The sequence below is a fragment of the Schistocerca piceifrons genome, chromosome X, assembly GCF_021461385.2.
Source record: "Schistocerca piceifrons isolate TAMUIC-IGC-003096 chromosome X, iqSchPice1.1, whole genome shotgun sequence".
NCBI classification, from domain to species: Eukaryota; Metazoa; Arthropoda; class Insecta; order Orthoptera; family Acrididae; genus Schistocerca; species Schistocerca piceifrons.
This window is the reverse complement of record NC_060149.1, coordinates 705,924,524-705,943,968: the sequence shown is the minus strand read 5'-3', so window position 1 is coordinate 705,943,968 and position 19,445 is coordinate 705,924,524. Positions and strand designations below refer to the sequence as shown.

The 19,445-nt window shown below is 38.9% G+C and overlaps 1 protein-coding gene across 1 annotated transcript in view; it reads left to right on the top strand.

The window, feature by feature from the left end:
• Window positions 1-8,939: 8,939 nt before the first annotated feature.
• The window catches only part of LOC124722628 (KICSTOR complex protein SZT2-like), a 727,281-nt gene continuing 716,775 nt past the window's right edge, over window positions 8,940-19,445 (top strand). Inside the window, exons 1-2 of the mRNA XM_047247762.1 lie at window positions 8,940-9,066; window positions 9,162-9,296. Of these exons, the coding sequence (XP_047103718.1) occupies window positions 9,001-9,066; window positions 9,162-9,296 (201 nt within the window). The 5' untranslated portion in view covers window positions 8,940-9,000. The remainder of the gene's footprint in view (window positions 9,067-9,161; window positions 9,297-19,445) is intronic.

Genomic DNA, 19,445 nt, shown 5'->3' with positions numbered 1-19,445 from the left:
TGTACCATTACTATTCATTTCCCTTCTGGTTCTACTTGTAAATAGAGCAAGGAAAAAATGTCTGACTGTATGGCTTCATGTGATCTCTAATTTCTTGTATCTTATCTTAGTGGTCCTTATATGCAATGTATGTTGGCAGCAGTAGAATCATTTCGCAGTCAGCTTCAAATGCTGGTTCTCTAAATTTTGTCAATAGTGTTTCTCAAAAAGAAGGTCGCCTTCCCTCTAGGGATTCCAATTTGAGTTCCTGAAGCATCTCTGTAAAACTTGTGTGTTGTTTGAATGTACCAGTAACAAATCCAGCAGCCCGCTTCTGAACTGCTTCGATGTTTTCCTTCAATCTGACCTGGTACGGATCCCTAACACTCCAGCAGTACTCAAGAATAGGTTGCACCAGCATCCTATATGCAGTCTCCTTTACAGGTGAACCGATCCTTCCTAAAATTCTCCTAATAAACCAAAGACGACCATTAGTCTTCCCCACCAGAGTTCTCACATGCTCGTTCCACCTCACGTCGCTTTGCAACATTACACCCAGATATTTAAACGACTTGACTGCATCAAGCAGGACACTAGTAATACTGTACCTGAACATTACAGGTTTGATTTTCCTACTCATCCGCATTAACTTAGTTTTTCACATTTAGGGCTAGCTACTATTCATCACACTAATTGGAAATTTTGTCTAAGTCATTTTGTCATCCCTTCTAAACACGATTTTCTTTTTAGATGCATCCCCATCAAATCAGAAATAAACCATTTCTCACATTGCAAAGTCTTACTGTGTGCAATCAAGTCCACTTAAAATGTGAGGACGGCAATCCATTCCGGGTATTCTAATTTTTGTTCTTGCACTCCTTTTTTCCTTCATATATTCAACAACAGCAATATTTAAAGTGAAAAATCATTCCAGACATGTGCCTTGACTTAACTTGCAGTAATATATAAAGGAACTAATCCCATTACAGTGAATCAAAGCCCTGCATCTTTTGTTGGGGCCCAACATTCTGCCCTGTATGAGGTAACTGGTGGACTGTGCAGTGATATATTTTCAGCCTGATTCTGTCTGAGGTCTTCTTACCACAAAGCACATCAGTCATTGTCTGCCATTTAAGCCATACATTGCTAACACAGTTTGTGATTTCAAGAACAAGTGAACTGTCTGCAGCAATTTTTGAGCCAAAGTTCTTAAAGCTATTTGTCTGTGGCAGATCTATACCGTGTATGCTTCGGTGTACATCTGGCCTAACATTTCATAATAATGTAACAAATGTGGAAATACACAGGCACTAAAGTGTGACACCTATTATTGAGGAGATGAGGGACAGCTGTCTATGGCAGTTTAGACATGTACTATGAGCACACCACGATATTTATTTTATTTATTTATTTGCCCATAGGCCAGTTAGTAAAACAGTATTAGGCACGTCATGAACATACAGAAATAAAATATACATACAAAACATTAATAAAATAGGATAGGACAAGGTGAGAATAGGGGAGGAAATACAATAGCAAAGCACTGGTTTTTGTTGAAAGTTATGGTAGACAACTTATTTGGAGACCGACGCAACGTTTGCTAGATACTCTCCCTGCAGACGTCAAGGTGGTTGCCCTCCACCCTGACCAAGCACAAAATCGTGTCAACTGGAGACAGAGAGCCAAAAGAGCAGACCCTGCTACAATGAGGGACAAATACTGTGGAGGAGGACGAACAGACAAAAGGATTTTTAAATAGACTACCTAATGCAATTATGAAAAGAAATGAAATTAAAATCTTCAAAAATCACTTAATAGTGTACTTTCAGAGAGAAGTATTTACATCATGAGTGAGTAGGATAAGGTTACCTAAATATAACACAAAATTTGTTTGCATTTTTTAAACAAAGAGTACCTGTTAGGAAAAAATATTGTATGTTGGGGAGTATAAGCAGCTTCCAAATGAGACGGTATTTACAAAATGGTTCAAATGGCTCTGAGCACTATGCGACTTAACTTCTGAGGTCATCAGTCGCCCAGAACTTAGAACTACTTAAACCTAACTAACCTCAGGACATCACACACATCCATGCCTGAGGCAGGATTCGAACCTGCGACCGTAGCAGTCGCTCGGTTCCAGACTGTAGTGCCTAGAACCGCACGGCCACTGGTATTTACAAAATTTAAGTTAAAAATATAGACCGGAGAAGTAAAAACACTATCATTTTAGGACAAAAAAATCTTAAATGTGATAAAGTTGGTCCAAAATATTACACACGGGATACTCTTATATACATTGAAGATAGAATGTTTAGGTCATAAAAATGACATAGACCCAAAAAACGATACATTTGTATATCTAGGACTTTTATGGGATATTTACGGCATGAAATGTATGTAAGAGGGAACTAAAAACAAATCTTTGCTTTTTTTTCCTGTGTAAAGTCAACCAACAACAGGTAAGAACCATTTACAATTTATTTTATTTATCGTATGATGACACACAGTTTGGATCCAATACATAATTTTAAGAGTATACAGTGTAAGAAATGACAAGCAAAATACAGGTACAGAATGAAATGTCCAAAGTATTATACTAAATTATGTACACATTACACACATTTTTATATTTCCGAGTCCAACCTGTTGATCCAGTTGAGCCCTTCACCTGATGCATGGTGGATGTCATTTATTGATCCCCTGAAGGCTCATTTCGGGCATTCACCAACAATGTGATTTATTGTTTGCAGGGCAGCTCCACAGTCACAATCTGGAGATGTTGCCCAGCCCCATTTGTGCTTTAGATATCCGCAGTTCCCTTGTCCTGTTCGGATGCAGTTGATGGTTATCCACTGGCGTCTGGGGAGTGTGAAACCTGGAACTCGCATGGAAGTCTTTTGAACCAGATGACTGTTGAACACTGACAATTCTTCAATTCTTCCCATTGGCTTCTCCATACTTCGTTGATGTTAAAGTTGGAGGCTTCAAGATGTTGTGCAAGGTGGTTTTCTTGACTTCAGATGCTGATGTTCTGCTATTAATACCATCGCTGTGTATGGGTAGCTGGGGGTTTTTCTGAATGTTTCTCCAGATCTTCAGGAGAGCATCTGATCTTCGAAGAGCTGAAGGCTGGATGCTACTTAAAACTGGTAGCCATGCAGTTTGAGTGCTACGTATGCAACCTGTGATAAATCACATTGTCTGGTTGAGTTGCACATCTATCTTGCTACAGTGAGCACTGTTCATCCAAAGTTGGGCAACAGTATTCAGCGACAGAGTATGATAGTGCCAAAGCAGTTAATCTTAGGGTTTGACCACTGCAACCCCAGGAGGTACCAGCAAGCTTCTGAATGATATTATTACAAGTCTTCACTTATGCGGCTACATTGGAGAGATGGTGTCGGAAAGTCAGGGACAACTTTGAACATGGCTGACGTTTGCAGCAACCGTATACACAAATTTGAAAAATATGTAAAAATCTACCAACCGGTTGCATATATTTTCTATATACCTTGACCAGGTTTCGTCACCTCTAAGGGTGACTTCATCAGAAGGTGATGTAATTACATGAAGAACATATTGTACATCTTTGACAATATGTTCTTCATGTAATTACCTCACCTTCTGATGAAGTCGCCCTTAGAGGTAACGAAACCTGGTCAAGGTATATAGAAAATCTATGCAACTGGTTGGCAGATTTTTACATATTTTTCAAAAAAGTCAGGGAGCTATCGAGTGTTATTCTGAGGTACTTTGGAGTGCTGCAGTACTGTAAGGTTTGTCCTCACAGTTTAGCTTCTGGTTTATAGTCAGACTGTGTGTTCCGTAGGTGGAATGCTGAAGTAACAGTTTCCTGAGGGTTTAGGCGGAGGCACCATTTCCGGAAGTATGTGTCCAGGATTTCCATGTCGGTAGTTAATGTGCTTTCAGCAGTGGTGAAACTGGAGCTCTGTGTTACCAAACAGATGTCATCAGCATATATGAATTTCCTTGAGGTTGTGGCTGGCAGGTCATAAATGTACAAGTTGAAAAAGGAGAGGGGCCAATACAGATCCTTGAGGTAGTCTGTCACTTAATTTGAAGACTTTGCTTCTGTAGTTTTCAGAGTAAATCTGGAAAAGTCTGTTGCTAAGTAGGTTTGTGAGTTTATGACACTGAATGATGCTCACAAATTTTAAGAGAAGGCCTTCTCGTCATACGGTGTTGTAGGCAGCGGATAGATCCAACAAATCAGCTATGCTTACGCATTTCTTCTCATATTCATTTTCAATATGGGTTGTTAATGCAAACACTTGGTCATTACAGCTTCTACCAGGCCTGAGTCCAGCTTGTTCTATGGTTATTTGTTTATCAATTGTTTCATAGATCCTGTTGTAGATGAGTCGTTGAAGTAGTTTGTAAGTAACACTTTACAGGGTTATTGGACGGTAACTTTCTACTTTTATTGGGTCTTTGTTCGGTTTAAGGATTGCTATTAGCTTGGTTTTCTTGAATAATGGTGGGAGATTTCCAGCGGAGAGAATGTCTGAGAAGAAGTTAGAAAGCCATTTGATAGTTGCTGGTCCATAGTGTGCAAGAAATTCAGGGTACTTCCCATTGAATCCAGCTACCTTCCCAACTTCCATGTTTCTGATGGCATCTCTTACTTCCTCTTCATTGAATGGATTGGAAAATTTAGAGGAATTTGGGGCTGCTCTTTTCTTGGCGTTGAGCTGGGTTTTGATTTACAATTAGACTTAATGAACCTTTGTAAATGTTTTCTCCTGTCAGTGCTTTCATTTAATTGTAAAACTATTTTGTCCTTGTTCACAGACTCTAGCCACACAAGTTTTAGGACATTTTTCCAGTATTTTTGTATCATTCAGACATACCTGTAGCTGTACGTATGTATTCCTCTCTCCTCCTTGAAATTCAGCTAAAATAAAATCTCCTCCACCTACATGTGCTGATTCAGTCACTAAAATAGAATCTGGTGAAGATTTTTCAAAGATAATCATCATCCAGACTGTCCTCACTCTTCAGAGATGTTGGAATCAGAATCAGTTTCCTTTCTCTTTTGTGTACTGGCCACAGTTTTCGTCACAGGCATAGCTTTCTGGCTCTTCTGCTTTTAGCCTACTCCTTTTTTGTTTGGAGTCTTTTCTTGTTCAGCAATGGGTTTATTCTATTATTCTGAGGTTATCATCTGTGACAGTGGGGCCTATGCTTGGACACAAATTTGTCAGGGTTTTTTAAATCTTTTGAGGAGTAACTTCTCAAAACCTCCTAAGGATTCACTGCTGCATAGGTCACAGTACTACTTCCAGACCCATCTGCCTCAACTTCACCCCCATCTGAGCAAGGCAACGTGGCATTGTCAGAAATGCTGGGATCTGGCTCAATGATATTTATGGGTACATCCAATTTTGTTTTGTAAATTATATCTCTGAATGAGATTTTCACTCGCAGCGGAGTGTGTGCTGATATGAAACTTCCTGGCAGATTAAAACTGTGTGCCGGACCGAGACTCGAACTCGGGACCTTTGCCTTTCGCGGGCAAGTGCTCTACTATATGTGCTACCCAAGCACGACCCACGTCCCGTCCTCACAGCTGTACTTCTGCCAGTACTTTGTCTCCTACCTTCCAATCTTTACAGAAGCTCTTCTGCAAACCAGGAGTGCTTCTGTAAAGTTTGGAAGGTAAGAGACAAGGTATTGGCAGAAGTAAAGCTGTGAGGACGGGACGTGAGTCATGCCTGGGTAGCTCAGATGGTAGAGCACTTGCCCGCGAAAGGCAAAGGTCCCACGTTTGAGTCTCGGTCCGGCACACAATTTTAATCTGCCAGGATTTATATCTCAGAACTTTTTCAGGATTCAGTCAATAAATAGGATACTGTGACCTACTGTATGGACAGTTCCCTGTGTTCTTGAAGCCTGAAATTATGTTTTCAGGCTCAAAGCATCTGTACTTTGCAAGCAAGATCCACAAATTTTGATTTAGATAGTGTTCTGTAATTGCTTCTTTGCTACTGTACCAAATCACTATTTCAAGTGTCCTTGAATGGCTTGAAGCAATACTTACTTATCTAAAAGTTGCAGCTGGGCATTTGCATGCCATGACAGTTTCATGATTGCAACTTTCACATTCTTTGCTTTTTCATTTACTGTGGGATCAAAATGACTGGAGTGACCATCCAACAGCAAAAATAAAGGCCTACCTATTAAAGTATCATATAAATGACTTCAGTTTGCAGGAGAGCTTCTGTGAAGTTTGGAAGGTAGGAGACGAGGTACTGGTAGAATTGAAGCTGTGAGGGTGGGTCATCAGCCATGCTTGGGTAGATCTGTTGGTAGAGCACTCGCCTATGGAAGGTAAAGGTCCCGAGTTCGAGTCTCGGTCCGGCATACAATTTTAATCTGCCAGGAAGTTTCATATCAGCGCACACTCTGCTGCAGAGTGAAAATTTCATTCTAATGACTAAAGAAGTTTCAAAATATGGATGGTACCAAGAAACCATGAGCTCCATTTGGAAAAAAAAAAAAAAAAAATGTATCAAGTAAATCATGTGTCCCATTCCAGGAGCTCCATAAGCATAACCCCTCAAACACACAACTAACAACTTAAAAACCTTGTACAGTCTCCATTCCTAGTCCACTAATGTCAACAATAAAAAACCATGGCACAACTGCTACCTCATTGCCAACAGCAGAAAGAAACGTATTTCTGTGAATAGAACTGCATAATCAAAAAAGAAATTAGTGTATCTCCTTTAAGACTCAATTGCATCAGATTTTGGAAATGAGCATATCAAAATAAGGATTACATTGACTGCTTAATAAATATCTCCTTTTAATGAATGTGACAATAATGAATAATCTAACAGACACAGTACAATTTTCTGTGAATTTAACACAAATTTGGTAGATACAAAGTCAGTATTTCTATAAATGTGGCAACTATTCTAGAACTGTGTGTGCATTTATTTTCAATCTGAAAGTGATGTTTGTCAAAATTATTTTTTACCTTAAATGTGAAGTTTATAATAGAAAAAACAAATTATGAATAACTATACCCAAACAATGGCAACATAAATAACAGTAGGAACACTTGTGATAGGTATGGTTTTATTATGAAGAGACTGAGTGTGTCATTTTACCTTTGGGTGGAGTTTTATGACACCTTACCCTATTTAAATTAAAACTAAATGTTGCACATTATGAAATACACAAGGGCTTTTATGAGCCAATAAAATAAATGGACAACAAAAAATCATCATCTCATTTTAAATTTATTATAGTTTAGCATCAATGTAAATGGTAAATGCTGTCAAGAGACAGACATTACTTCTATATTAGTCACTGAGTGTATAACACCGTATGATGCACCCATATTTTCTTTCAATAAAACATTTCTGGGAATGTGATTGTCATCATGCTGTCTTATAGACAATTTTTTTTGTCAGTTATTGCAAGTGGACTATATCATGGTGCTGTATTTACACCCTGATGACGGCTATTTGCAACAGGGGCTGAAACAATAATCAATGAAACAACATGACAACGTAGTCACATTTCTGGAAAAGCTACACTGAAGATAACAGTGGCCATGGAAGTCTACACTCACATTTATACAGTTTATTACATCCTGCTTGGATTTCATGAAACAGGAAATGTTCTAGTCTCTTAAAGGATGGGTGCTATACCCGTTCTGTGAATGGTGACGAGAAAATTTCTATGAATCGTGTTTAAAGATGTGTTGGTTAGAACACAATAGTTGCTCTACCTGGAATCTTAGGTGTGATGACAGGCTAATATGTAGTGTAGCCTGAGGCCTTGGTAAGGTTGGAATGTGAGTTGGCGAAGCCAACGAATGTGAATGCAAAATAAATGTGGTAAGATACTGATTTGCAGAATAGCCTGATGTCTGCGTTAGATACATGTTTAATTCAGTCCTCGTTATAACAATTAAAACTGCAAGCTAACTGCTGAAAACCTATGTTAGATAGTCGACAAATCTCTGACGAGTATTTTGATTCTTATTATATGCATATATCGTATATAAACTACGATAACTGCAAGGGCCTCCACTAAGTAACTTTCACCAGTGTGTAAATAATCTACACTCCATCTCAAATACGGTTAAAATAATGGCAAACACCACATCTAACTCAATTATGGCATCCAGGTACAAAATCTGAATGCAAATACATACTGGAAAACATTTGTGGGGCAATAATTTTACAAAAAGAAAACATCTAAGTTGTTACGTGTTACTAATGGATCACTAGTGAGAAACTGTTGCGAATGTGGAGCAGAGAACATATTTTCGAGTCGCAAATTCATTTGCAATTGGTATTATGTGTCATAAAATGATCATGGCTAAACTATAAACAGAAATTAGATATCATGTAAACAACCTGCAAAGGCACTGTAAGAAATAACCAGGAATCAAATGGCAAATGAAGGTTCATTACGATACACAACCGGTATCAGTTTCCTGATAATCAAGCCTCAAAGCAAGAACGAACGTTATGCCGGTTAATGTCATTTACTCACTCAACAACCTACAAAAACCATGAATACAGGACAACATAACCCGAAAATAAACACAAGTCTATTGCGTTATACTCACAACACATTCTGTTATCTCAACTGTATGTCAACTGTCAAACACACAAAACGCATGACAGCTCTATTATGAATTTGTTTGCAGTGCGTCGAACTACGAAAAATACCAACAGTTGTGAACGAAAGTCACACTTTGAAATTTCTTTTATGCTTTGAAAGCACTGATTTCACTGGCCTTAGTTGTATAATTAGTACGTACAATTTGATTGCCTATTTTACAGGAAAAACTCTATTGAAGCTATCAAAAACCGGGTGTACTATCACAATTATTTATTATTCAAATATTGGTTACATTGGAAACAAAACAGAAATGACCTAGTGTGGAACATTTGTTTTAGGTTAAGATGTACGAAAACAATACAAATTGAAAGACAGTTGTTTTGCCGGCAAAAAATCGCCGAAATATATTAAGAGATGGAGACTAGTGTTATATGTGTGACTGAAATGGATACAGACAACTGTCAGAGAGAGGAAATTAAGGTGTGACATTATTCGCAGTTTGTTAATTTGCAACCACTTGTTAAGTTTAATATCAAATTATTACCAAAAATCCATGGCATTTAAAATTTTTGTAGGCTGGTGGGATACTGGAAGCAGGATGTGTTTACTTGATAATGAGGGAAGGCTGTCATGTATCCCTAAGTTCTAGAACAGAATGGTTACTGGAACATCTAAACAAAACAGTTTCCATCGAAGAAACGCAGACTGAAGTAAGTGAAGTATTTTATGTTGCAGTAAACGGTAAACCGTTCACAAGCGTGTGAAGTTTTGCGTAAGGTAATGTGGTATAAGTCATAGGTCTGCATTATCAGATAACGCAGTAGACGAATCAGATTTCACGACCGCGTAGACTTATGATCCCTCTTCTTCGTTTTTTAACACACATACACAAAAAACAGCTACACGAATTTCCCTATGTTTTTTCTTAATTTATCACATTTCATATTTTAAAGAGTTTATTACAACTGTATGAATTTGTTTGCCTAATCTCAAATTTATAAGTGACAGTAGATTAGTGGTCATTATGTATTGCTGCTGCAACTGGGGAATTGTTTGTTACGAGCAGTATTTCGTGTAGTTACCACTTACTATCCCAGCCAATAATACCCTTTGATGGTTGCACTGAGAATACTACTGGTTCTTCACTGTCATTACAACATCTTCCTGTACACAATTTTTCTCGTTGTTCCATTCTCACCATAAACTAGGACCTGTTCTCATAATAGCAATGCAGAGATATGAACACTATAAGGATAACACATGGCAATTTGATTTGTTAATTTTAGGCTGTTACATATTCTGTGTTTTCACTGTGTGTGTGATGTAATGAGTCAGTTCTATGTGAAGTCCGAAATAATGACCTTACTTATGCCACCAGTTTACCTTCATCCATGACATCATCAAAATGTGACACAAACAGACTTATTGGTATCCAATATGCTTATAAAATCAATTCCATAACAAGAATTTCTGCTATTTTCATGACATGACATTTATTGGCCTAACTATTTCTGAACTAGACCCACCTGTTATTATAACTTCTCACTTAGTATATGCCATGGATCAGAATGTAATCACAACCAAAACAGTGTATTCATATTCGTTAGCTTTGACAGCTCACAATCAAACTGTCGCATTCAAGCCTACCTAGACTTTGAGCTTCTCTATAGATCAGTCAATCTCCATAGTATAGAAGAAAATAAATACTGTTATTGTTCTGTCCTATCTCTGTTTGCACTTGTATGATGTCGCATGCCATATCATGTTGTCAAAGGTCAGAGCTGCTGCCCAGTACTGATAGGTTCAACTGACCAATCAGGTTAATGCATCAAGTAAAATCTGACATTTGTACATTAAACCTACCACTTTCTTGAGCTCATAATCTTTCCACGAAACAGTTCATAGCCCAAAATGGACAACTGACAGCAGTACCCAATAGAAACACCCTTTTTTTTTCTCTCAATACACATCAAGTACTGTCACTTGCATTAGCTCATTTAGTACTAAACATATATTATAATTAATGTTTGAGCATTGTCAGTTTACTTTCTTTTATGTTTGATTTTAGCTAAGGTATACCATGCCTTGGTGGCTCCATAGTGTTCTCATACACTCTGCTGTGTTCATTACCGGCACAGTATCCAAACAATCTTATGTTTCAGTTTAAAACTCTATGTTTTAACTGCAGGTGCTGAAACCATTTCCTTTTACAATCACATTGTCTCTTCTAGTAGTGTTTGACTTTGTACAGAAATTTGGAAAGGAACAGAAGTGTACTTCTCCTTCCACTGCCACAATGTGACTGTTTAGATATCTAATTGCGTATGCTTCTGTGGCCATTGTCAGTTGACATAAAAGTTTTCTCAGTATCATACTGTGTCATAATGTAAAAAACTTTACTGGAAAAAACCAACATTTCGACCATGGTTACAGCAGCCTTCTTCTGGATCTGGTACAATACTCAGAAAACTTTAATATCAGCTGTTTAGGTGTACACCAGAAAGATATAAATCTTCTACTTTCCAAATGGAGTATAGACATTTTAACCAGCCAGCAGTCAAATCAGTTACAAAAGACCTTAGAGCTTTTTTCTGCATTACCCAGTATTGGGTGTCTCAAAACATTGGGCAGTACAGTAGTGCCAGTGTGTCTCTCAGCGGCTGCAATAAATAATCATTCAAGCTCATGATAGCTAGACTTTTGCTTTACTGTAACTTCTGATGTTATTACCCAAACAGTATCGGAACATTAACGAGTACCATGCTTGAATATGTCTGTGAGTGATACAAGCTTTTTTACTAGTTTATGCTGCACGGTTCATTAGAATGCACAGCTATAGCTGTGTCTGTCCTTTTTGTCACATGATCTCTTTTTTTTTCTTTTTCACGTGACTTTCATCATACCATTCTCCATATATACAGGGTGAAGCGAAATTCGTACACTTGGGCTTCGCAGCGCGACTACTCACATGCCAGCGATAAAAACATATCTCTCACAAAATTTCATCTGGCGAGTGCATACAGCAGAAAAAGGATGTTAAAAGAGTGGCAATCTAGCAACACTTTAACTACATGTCTGGTAACTACCTCTGTCAGCACATATTTATTCGTGCTGTATAGTTGCTGCAGTGGATAGAGTTTTGGGTTGGGAAGCATTTTTTTAAATTTGCTAATTTCATTCTGACATTTCACACTGTAATATACACCATTTCTTAGGTCACATGTGTACTAAATTGACAACATTTTGTAATGGTGAACATAACAAATATGTGGTTAGACGAATAAGTTGAAACAAATGACCTGTCATAGGACAGAATAACAACAAAAACAATATAAATTTAGAGATGCTAAAGATGATAGCACAATACAATAACACAACATCCTCTTGTCATTTATATTACATGTAATATGAGTGCTCAGATGTCACACATTAGCAACCAGTGACAATAATAATGTCCATATTAATGACCAAATGACCTCCACAACAGAATACATTGTTCTCAGAACAACAGATGCTCAAAGTGACTTCCCTGCATGTCCAAACATTGTGCAGCCTGCCAGACCATACAGCTCTGGACCCTTTGCAGCTAAGCTGTGTCCACAGTAACAAGAACAGCATGAACACGTGCTACCAATTCTTCCACACTCATCAGCAGAGTAGAGTACACATGTTCCTTCAGGTGTCCCCACAGGAAGAAATCCAGAGGATTTAGGTCAGGTGAACGCGGTGGCCATACAACTGGACCTCCACGTCCGAGCCATTTCCCTGGAAATTTTCTGTCCAAGTACTGTCGCACAACAGTTCCAGAGTGTGGAGGTGCACCATCATGTTGGAACCATGTCCTCTGCAGAACATTTAGGGGAACATCTTCCAGTGCATCAGGCAGATATTTTGAGAGGAATGCATGATACCTTCGTACAGTCAACCGTTTAGGCAACATGTAAGGGCCCAAACACCTGTCACCCAATATTCCGGCCCAGATGTTGATACCAAAGGAAACTTGATATCCACGGTCGCAGGCGATGTGCGGGTTAACCTCACAGCAATGGTGGGCATTGTGCATATTAAAGACACTCTCATGAGTGAATGCTGCTTCATATGACCATATTATGGTGTTCACGAAGTCATCATTGGCTTCCTGTTGTTGTTTGAGCCATTCACAGAATTGAATCCGCTGATGGCGATCTTCAGGATACAGGTGTTGCATGAAAGCATAATGATAGGGGTGCAGCCCATGCTCGTGCAGCACGTTAATGACCGTGTGTTGCAAGACACGCAGCTGCCTTCTATGCTGCGTGTACTTCGCTGAGGTTCTTGGTGTATGGCCTCCAGAATAGCTTCCTCAGTAGCTGGAGTATGGCAAGTCTGTGGACAACCCCTGTCATGCGATGGTGGAAGGAGAGAATCTGACTGCTAAAGGCGCAGCTCCAGACGACAAAACACATTTTTATCTGGATGGCCTCAACGAGGATATCTAGCAGCATACTCATGAATGGCAACACCAGCCAGGTTATCAGATGCACCAAGGACCAGAAGCATATTCATTGTTTGTGTGTGTCATACATCTGCCGCACTGGTTTAGAGGATTACTACGAGAAAATTTGATACGTGTACACATTTACATTGGGGTCTGTCACGGGCACATTGCTCTGCTCGCAACTAGTCCCTGTCTGGTGGACAGCGCACACAGTATAAACACTCCATCGGTCCTGTGTGCTGTTCCACATAACGCCCATTACCCCTCTGATAGATATTGTTCTGCATGATTCATCCTGATCCCGCTAATTGTGAAATGTTCAGTTATGAATTACACTGTTACTCTAATGGTAATGGACATGATGTTTCCATAATCCCATCAATAGAATAATAATAGTAATAGTAATGCTTTGAGATACGTACTAACCAGCATGTGATTACCAGACTCAATGTTGAAAGGCAAAATTAGCGGGACCGTGGTGATAACACATACAAACAGTAACTGAGTTTGGACATTATTTTCAAAGCATGTTGCTAGTACTACTGGGCAAATAAGGCGCCAAAGAAATGTAATGGACATGAACGAGGCAAGAATAACATTTGGTATTAATCTATGGGACCATTGGAGGAGGGTACAAAGAAAACAGGTTTCGCATCTACTAGATGAAGTGGCGCGAAAAAGTTCACGCTCATAACATGGTAAGGGCTTCTTTCGAAGCTGGCGAATCTTCTATTTCTACCATTGTAGTATGCAAGTGCAAATGTTTTCTATAGGACCCACTGCAATCACCATTGACCATTAAGATGCCAGATACTGCACCACCTCTACTACATTTACTGAATAAAAAACATATGCCTCAACCCAGGGTCAAACCACCGACCTCCTGCATGCTAACTCAAAACTCTATCCACTCCACCAGCTCTACAGCACGACTAATAAATGCTGACTGAGGTAGTTGACAAACATGTGGTTAGAGTGTTGCCAGATTGCCACTCTTTAACATCATTTTTCTGCTGGATGTACTTGCTGGATGAAATTCTGTGAGAGACATTTTTTTTAATCGCTGGTATGTGAGGAGTCGCACTGCAAAGCCCGAGTGCGCGAATTTCACTTCACCTTGTATATTAAATAAAGGACACAGTCGTCTAATAAAGAACCAGGGATAATTAACAGTGCTGATGAGAAGGCCAGGACACCCAAGCAATAAGTGAAACATCGTGTGTGGTATATACTTTGGTATACTAGGTGTACCGGTATGAAATGAGCGTTTTTTTGTGAAAATGAAACACTAATTTTGAATTGGAAAGTAAAAACATTTTATTCAAAGTACTGACCATTGCTTTCTAGACATTTTGACCACCTTTCTGGCAATTTGTGGATACCACGCCAATAGAAATGTTCGTCTTTTGAAGCAAACCAATCAGACACCCAATTTTCTACTTCTTCGTAGGAATGGAAGTGTTCCTCAGCCAATGCGTGTCCCATTGATGAAAACAAATGGCAGTCGGAAGGGGCCAAGTCTGGTGAATACGGCGGGTGGGGTAGCAGCTCCCAGCCAAGTGTTTTGATTGTATCCTGAACCAGTTTCGCTTTGTGTGCAGGTGCATTCTCGTGTAAAAAAATTACTTTGCCATGTCTTCTGGCCCAGTCTGGTCTTTTTTCGGTCAATGCATAGTTCAAATTGATCATTTGTTGTCTGTAGCGATTATTACTCACAGTTTCACCGGGTTTTAGAAGCTCATGATACACCACACCTTTCTGATCCCACCAAAGACAGAGCATTGTCTTCTTGCCAAATCGATCTGGTTTTGCAATTGATGTTGATGGTTGTCCTGGATTAACCCATGATTTTTCCCGTTTAGGATTCTTAAAATAAATCCATTTTTCATCGCCAGTAACAATTCGATGCAAAATTGATTTTCTTTCATGTCTTTCAAGCAAAATTTGACAAATAGTTTTTTGGTTTTCCATCTGTCTTTCATTCAATTCATGTGGCACCCATTTTATACACTTTTGGATCTTTCCCATAGCTTTCAAACGGTCAGAAATTGTTTGTTGTGCAACATTTAGCATTGCTGCTATTTGCTTCTGACTCAAAGTATCATCTTCATTCAATATTGCTTGATATTTGGCGTCTTCGAACTTTTTTGGTGGTGTTCCACATTCTTCATTTCTTACATCAAAATCATTATTTCTGAACCGTTGAAACCATCTTTTGCATGTTGCTTCTGATAGAGCATGATCACCATATGGATCGACAAGTATTCAATGCGACTCTGCAGCACTTTTTTTCAAATGAAAACAAAAAATTAATGCTTTCCGCAAATCATCACTTTCTGGTACAAAATTCAACATTGTTATCACTATGAAAACATGTGGTGATGTTTGTTCCATGACTTGATATATACTAAATATCTTTGACAGATGTCATACCACCCAAACAAAAAAAAATTACGGCTGATTCACAACAAATGTTCCCTATTGACACATTTGTATTTTAACGCTCATTTCGTACCGGTACACCTGGTATAATAGTAGTGCCTTAACTCTTGTATGGATCGAGGTATTGAAGCAAGCATAATTTTTTTTAAATAGAATGATATGTTTTCTTAATAGCATACAAAACCACTTGAAAAGAAGAGTACAGTGATATAATATTTGTTAATTTTGAGGTTCTTTGCAAAATAATCTGAGAAGTGTTTTAAAATTGAAGAGCAAGTCAGCTGGATTCTTTTGTTGCATTGTAAACACATTCATGCCAGGGTACATCATCGTATCAAGCCTCTCAGTTGCTTACTGATCTGCACAGCAGAACTAGCTGGAACTGTCATCTATCAGCAGGTCATTTCTGCTTCAACATTGCTTGCATGCATACATGTACACCAGTGAGGAGAAGTTAGGCATTCTACTTTTATCAATCAAATAAATGCTGCCAAAACTGTATGGTGGTATATGGGTGTCTGTCCTGAAAGCCAGAAACTTGCACAGATTATTTGCTCAGAAGTACGAACAGGCAGCTTCAGAATCAACCAGGGGACAAAGACTGCAACTGACAGGGCACACTAAGAAGCCTATCAGTCCATATGGTGGTGCAAGACATACTGCCAAAGAATGTGGGATCAGCCAGGCGAGTGTCATTCACATCTTATATCAACATAAATTCCACTCTTGTCAACTATCACATCATGCACTCACTTGTGAAAGCAGCCATGTCATATACCAACTCAGTTACAACTAGTGCACAGCCTTTTATGTCACGATGACAACCAACTACCAGTCCACCAGAATGAGTGGCTATCACCAAACTGTGGCCAAGAACAAAGTTGACAACCCAGTGGCACAGTATTTAGCTGAGCACTACATGCTCGATTTCAATGGCTGCTTCACAACCTGGTCCATCTGGATCTTTCTCTTTGCCATGATATTTTCTGAACTATGCAGGTGGGAATTATCCTTGAAACATATCCGTTGGTCCTGTAACCCTTCTGGCCTCAGGCTCCAGTAACCCACTGTCCCCACACACTCCACCCACCAATTTCCACTTTGTTTGTGCTGTCACCTCCTCCAAATCTATGTCTCCATGTCACCTTTATTGTGCACCACATCCCACTGCCTCCGGTACCTGCCTAGCTCGTGTCTTTGCCACCCTTCCCTCCTGCATTCGTAGCCGGCAAACCTGCTACCCACCCTCACCCACTCTTCCACTCTCCTGCCCCCCCCTCACCCCCCCTCACCCTCCCCCCCCCCTCTCTCTCTCTCTCTCTCTCTCTCTCTCTCTCTCTCTCTCTCTCTCTCTCTCTCTCTCTCTCTCTCTCTCTCAACCTGATGCTACCCCCACGCCACCCTAAAAGATACCTGAGGAAATGTAATCTACTTACAAAGATAGCTTACAAATACTAATTTAATTGATTACTGAACACAGCTAATTGGTCTACAATCCTTACCATGTAGGGACATAGAAAACATGCAAAGAAGAGCAGCACCTTTCAAAGTTAAAGTGAAAAAATCAGAGAGACAGATCAGCCAACTACAGCGGCAGTTGTTCATCATGGAGAGGTTTTCTGTTCAAATTCCCAGAATGAACTCTCTCAGATGAATCAAACAACACATTACTACCTCCCTTGTACATCTTGCAAAATAAGAATGGTAGTGAATTTAAAGAAATTCATGTGGAGGTTAATTGACAGTTGTTGTTCCCATGTGAAGGAAGGTGACAAAGTAATAGTTACGCATGAAATACACTCCACAAAACACCATAAAATGGCTTGCAGAGCACGGATGCAGATATTACTGAGAAAATCTTTAATGTGTCAAGTCTGAACAATAACTGGTATTCGGTGGCTAACTTAAAGAGGTTATCCATAAAATTTCATACACTGTCAGAAGATGGTAATGTATACATAGTGAAGAATGCCACAGGTTAGTGAACATGCATGAGATATGAGCCATGTTGAAATTAGAATGTGGTATATTGCTTATCCCCAGAAGCATATCAGGTTCAGTGTAGTACTCAGTTACATCTGTGTCTTCAAATTATAACCATCCTTACAATGTATTTTGATAGCAAGTGGTCAGAATAGCAGCACCTCGTGGAGGCAGCTCCTTATGATTTCTGTGCTGAACCTTTGGAAGAAATGCATCTCTTCAAGTAGTTACCACAGCCATATATTCACCATCTAGATATGGAAAAACGTAAGTACAGGTGACAATTTCCAGTTAATGCAGATGTTTGAGCCCAGAAATCTTATCAGTTGCAGATAATGTTTCAATGATAAAGATTTTCTTCGGTTTTAAAAAGGCATTTGTTAGTATTTGCAGGTGCAACATATTACAACAGATGCTTAAGTAAGATTTGAATTGTAACCATTTTAATGTGATCCATAATAACTCAAAGATATTTCCACTACAGAGTTGAATTTTCACATCGAGTGAGTTTGTGCAGAGAACAGTTTTTTCATACAGAGTTATTCATATTATGCACTCTTACTGTGATTGGCATAAACTTGAAAAGTGGAAGGTAGTACTTATCATGTCTCTAGGACTCCTTAGGTACAGTCGACAAAACAAAACTGTACAGAAAATGACTAAGTCCCACATCAGGTATTCTTGGCAACTACAGCCATGTCACAATTTGTGGAAATGCTTTCACGTCGTTAATACCCATGTTGCATTATTAACAACAACATATTATCATACTGATGAGACATACTATACACAAAATTAGAAATGAATACCAATTAAATATTACACATGGAAGCATAGGATATCGATAGCGATCGTGAAAAATGTAATGATTTGATCAATAACACTAGAGGCAGTGTGAATGAGATGTTAGTGTCGCTATGCAAGGTGCTTATGCTCAAAATGTGTGGTCATCACTTGCTGAACCAGAATTCTGTCGTCCAGCCAAAATTTTTTATGTCCCTGTTTTGGTAGGTGCCAATTGCCTTTCTTTGATAGCTTCTCTTGTGTTGATGAGGAATACACTGGTCCATATTATTTGTAGTCTCTAAGAGAACTATTGTAGTATGAGTGAACAAAAACTTCATCACAAAACTCACAAAATTTTAAAGGAAAGTCATCTAAGTTATATTACATGTATAGGAGTGAGAGAACATTATTATTTTGGGAGTAACTGAGTTTAGATCAATCAGATTTCTAGAAATTTTTTTATCTTTTATGAAGTTTGAATTTGGCACAAATGAAACTGGTAATGATGTACTTTTATCAAATTATGCACTCAAATGTAAGTGCCAAGTTCAACAGCAATATTTTTGCCCTTTTATTTGGGCACACTAAAATTCATTATCATTCTCAATTTTGAAAACAGTCAGGCCAAAATTAAGTTGTCAAAGAGAAAGTTTTGTCTGCATGCATAAAACTTCTCAGAAGCAGCAGACAGAACAGGAAAGCAGATGCAGCAGAACAAACCATTAAGATGAAATTGAGTAAGAAAGATGTTTAAGTATGAACTCATATATTTTAGTCTGAAAATGAAATTACAGATATGTTGGGAAAAATAAGTTCAGCTATTCAGCATGATGGTTCTCCCAGGTAGATGCTATTTTTCTTGACTTCCGGAAGGCGTTCGATACAGTTCCGCACTGTCGCCTGATAAACAAAGTAAGAGCCTACGGAATATCAGACCAGCTGTGTGGCTGGATTGAAGAGTTTTTAGCAAACAGAACACAGCATGTTGTTATCAATGGAGAGACGTCTACAGACGTTAAAGTAACCTCTGGCGTGCCACAGGGGAGTGTTATGGGACCATTGCTTTTCACAATATATATAAATGACTTAGTAGATAGTGTCAGAAGTTCCATGCGGCTTTTCGCGGATGATGCTGTAGTATACAGAGAAGTTGCAGCATTAGAAAATTGTA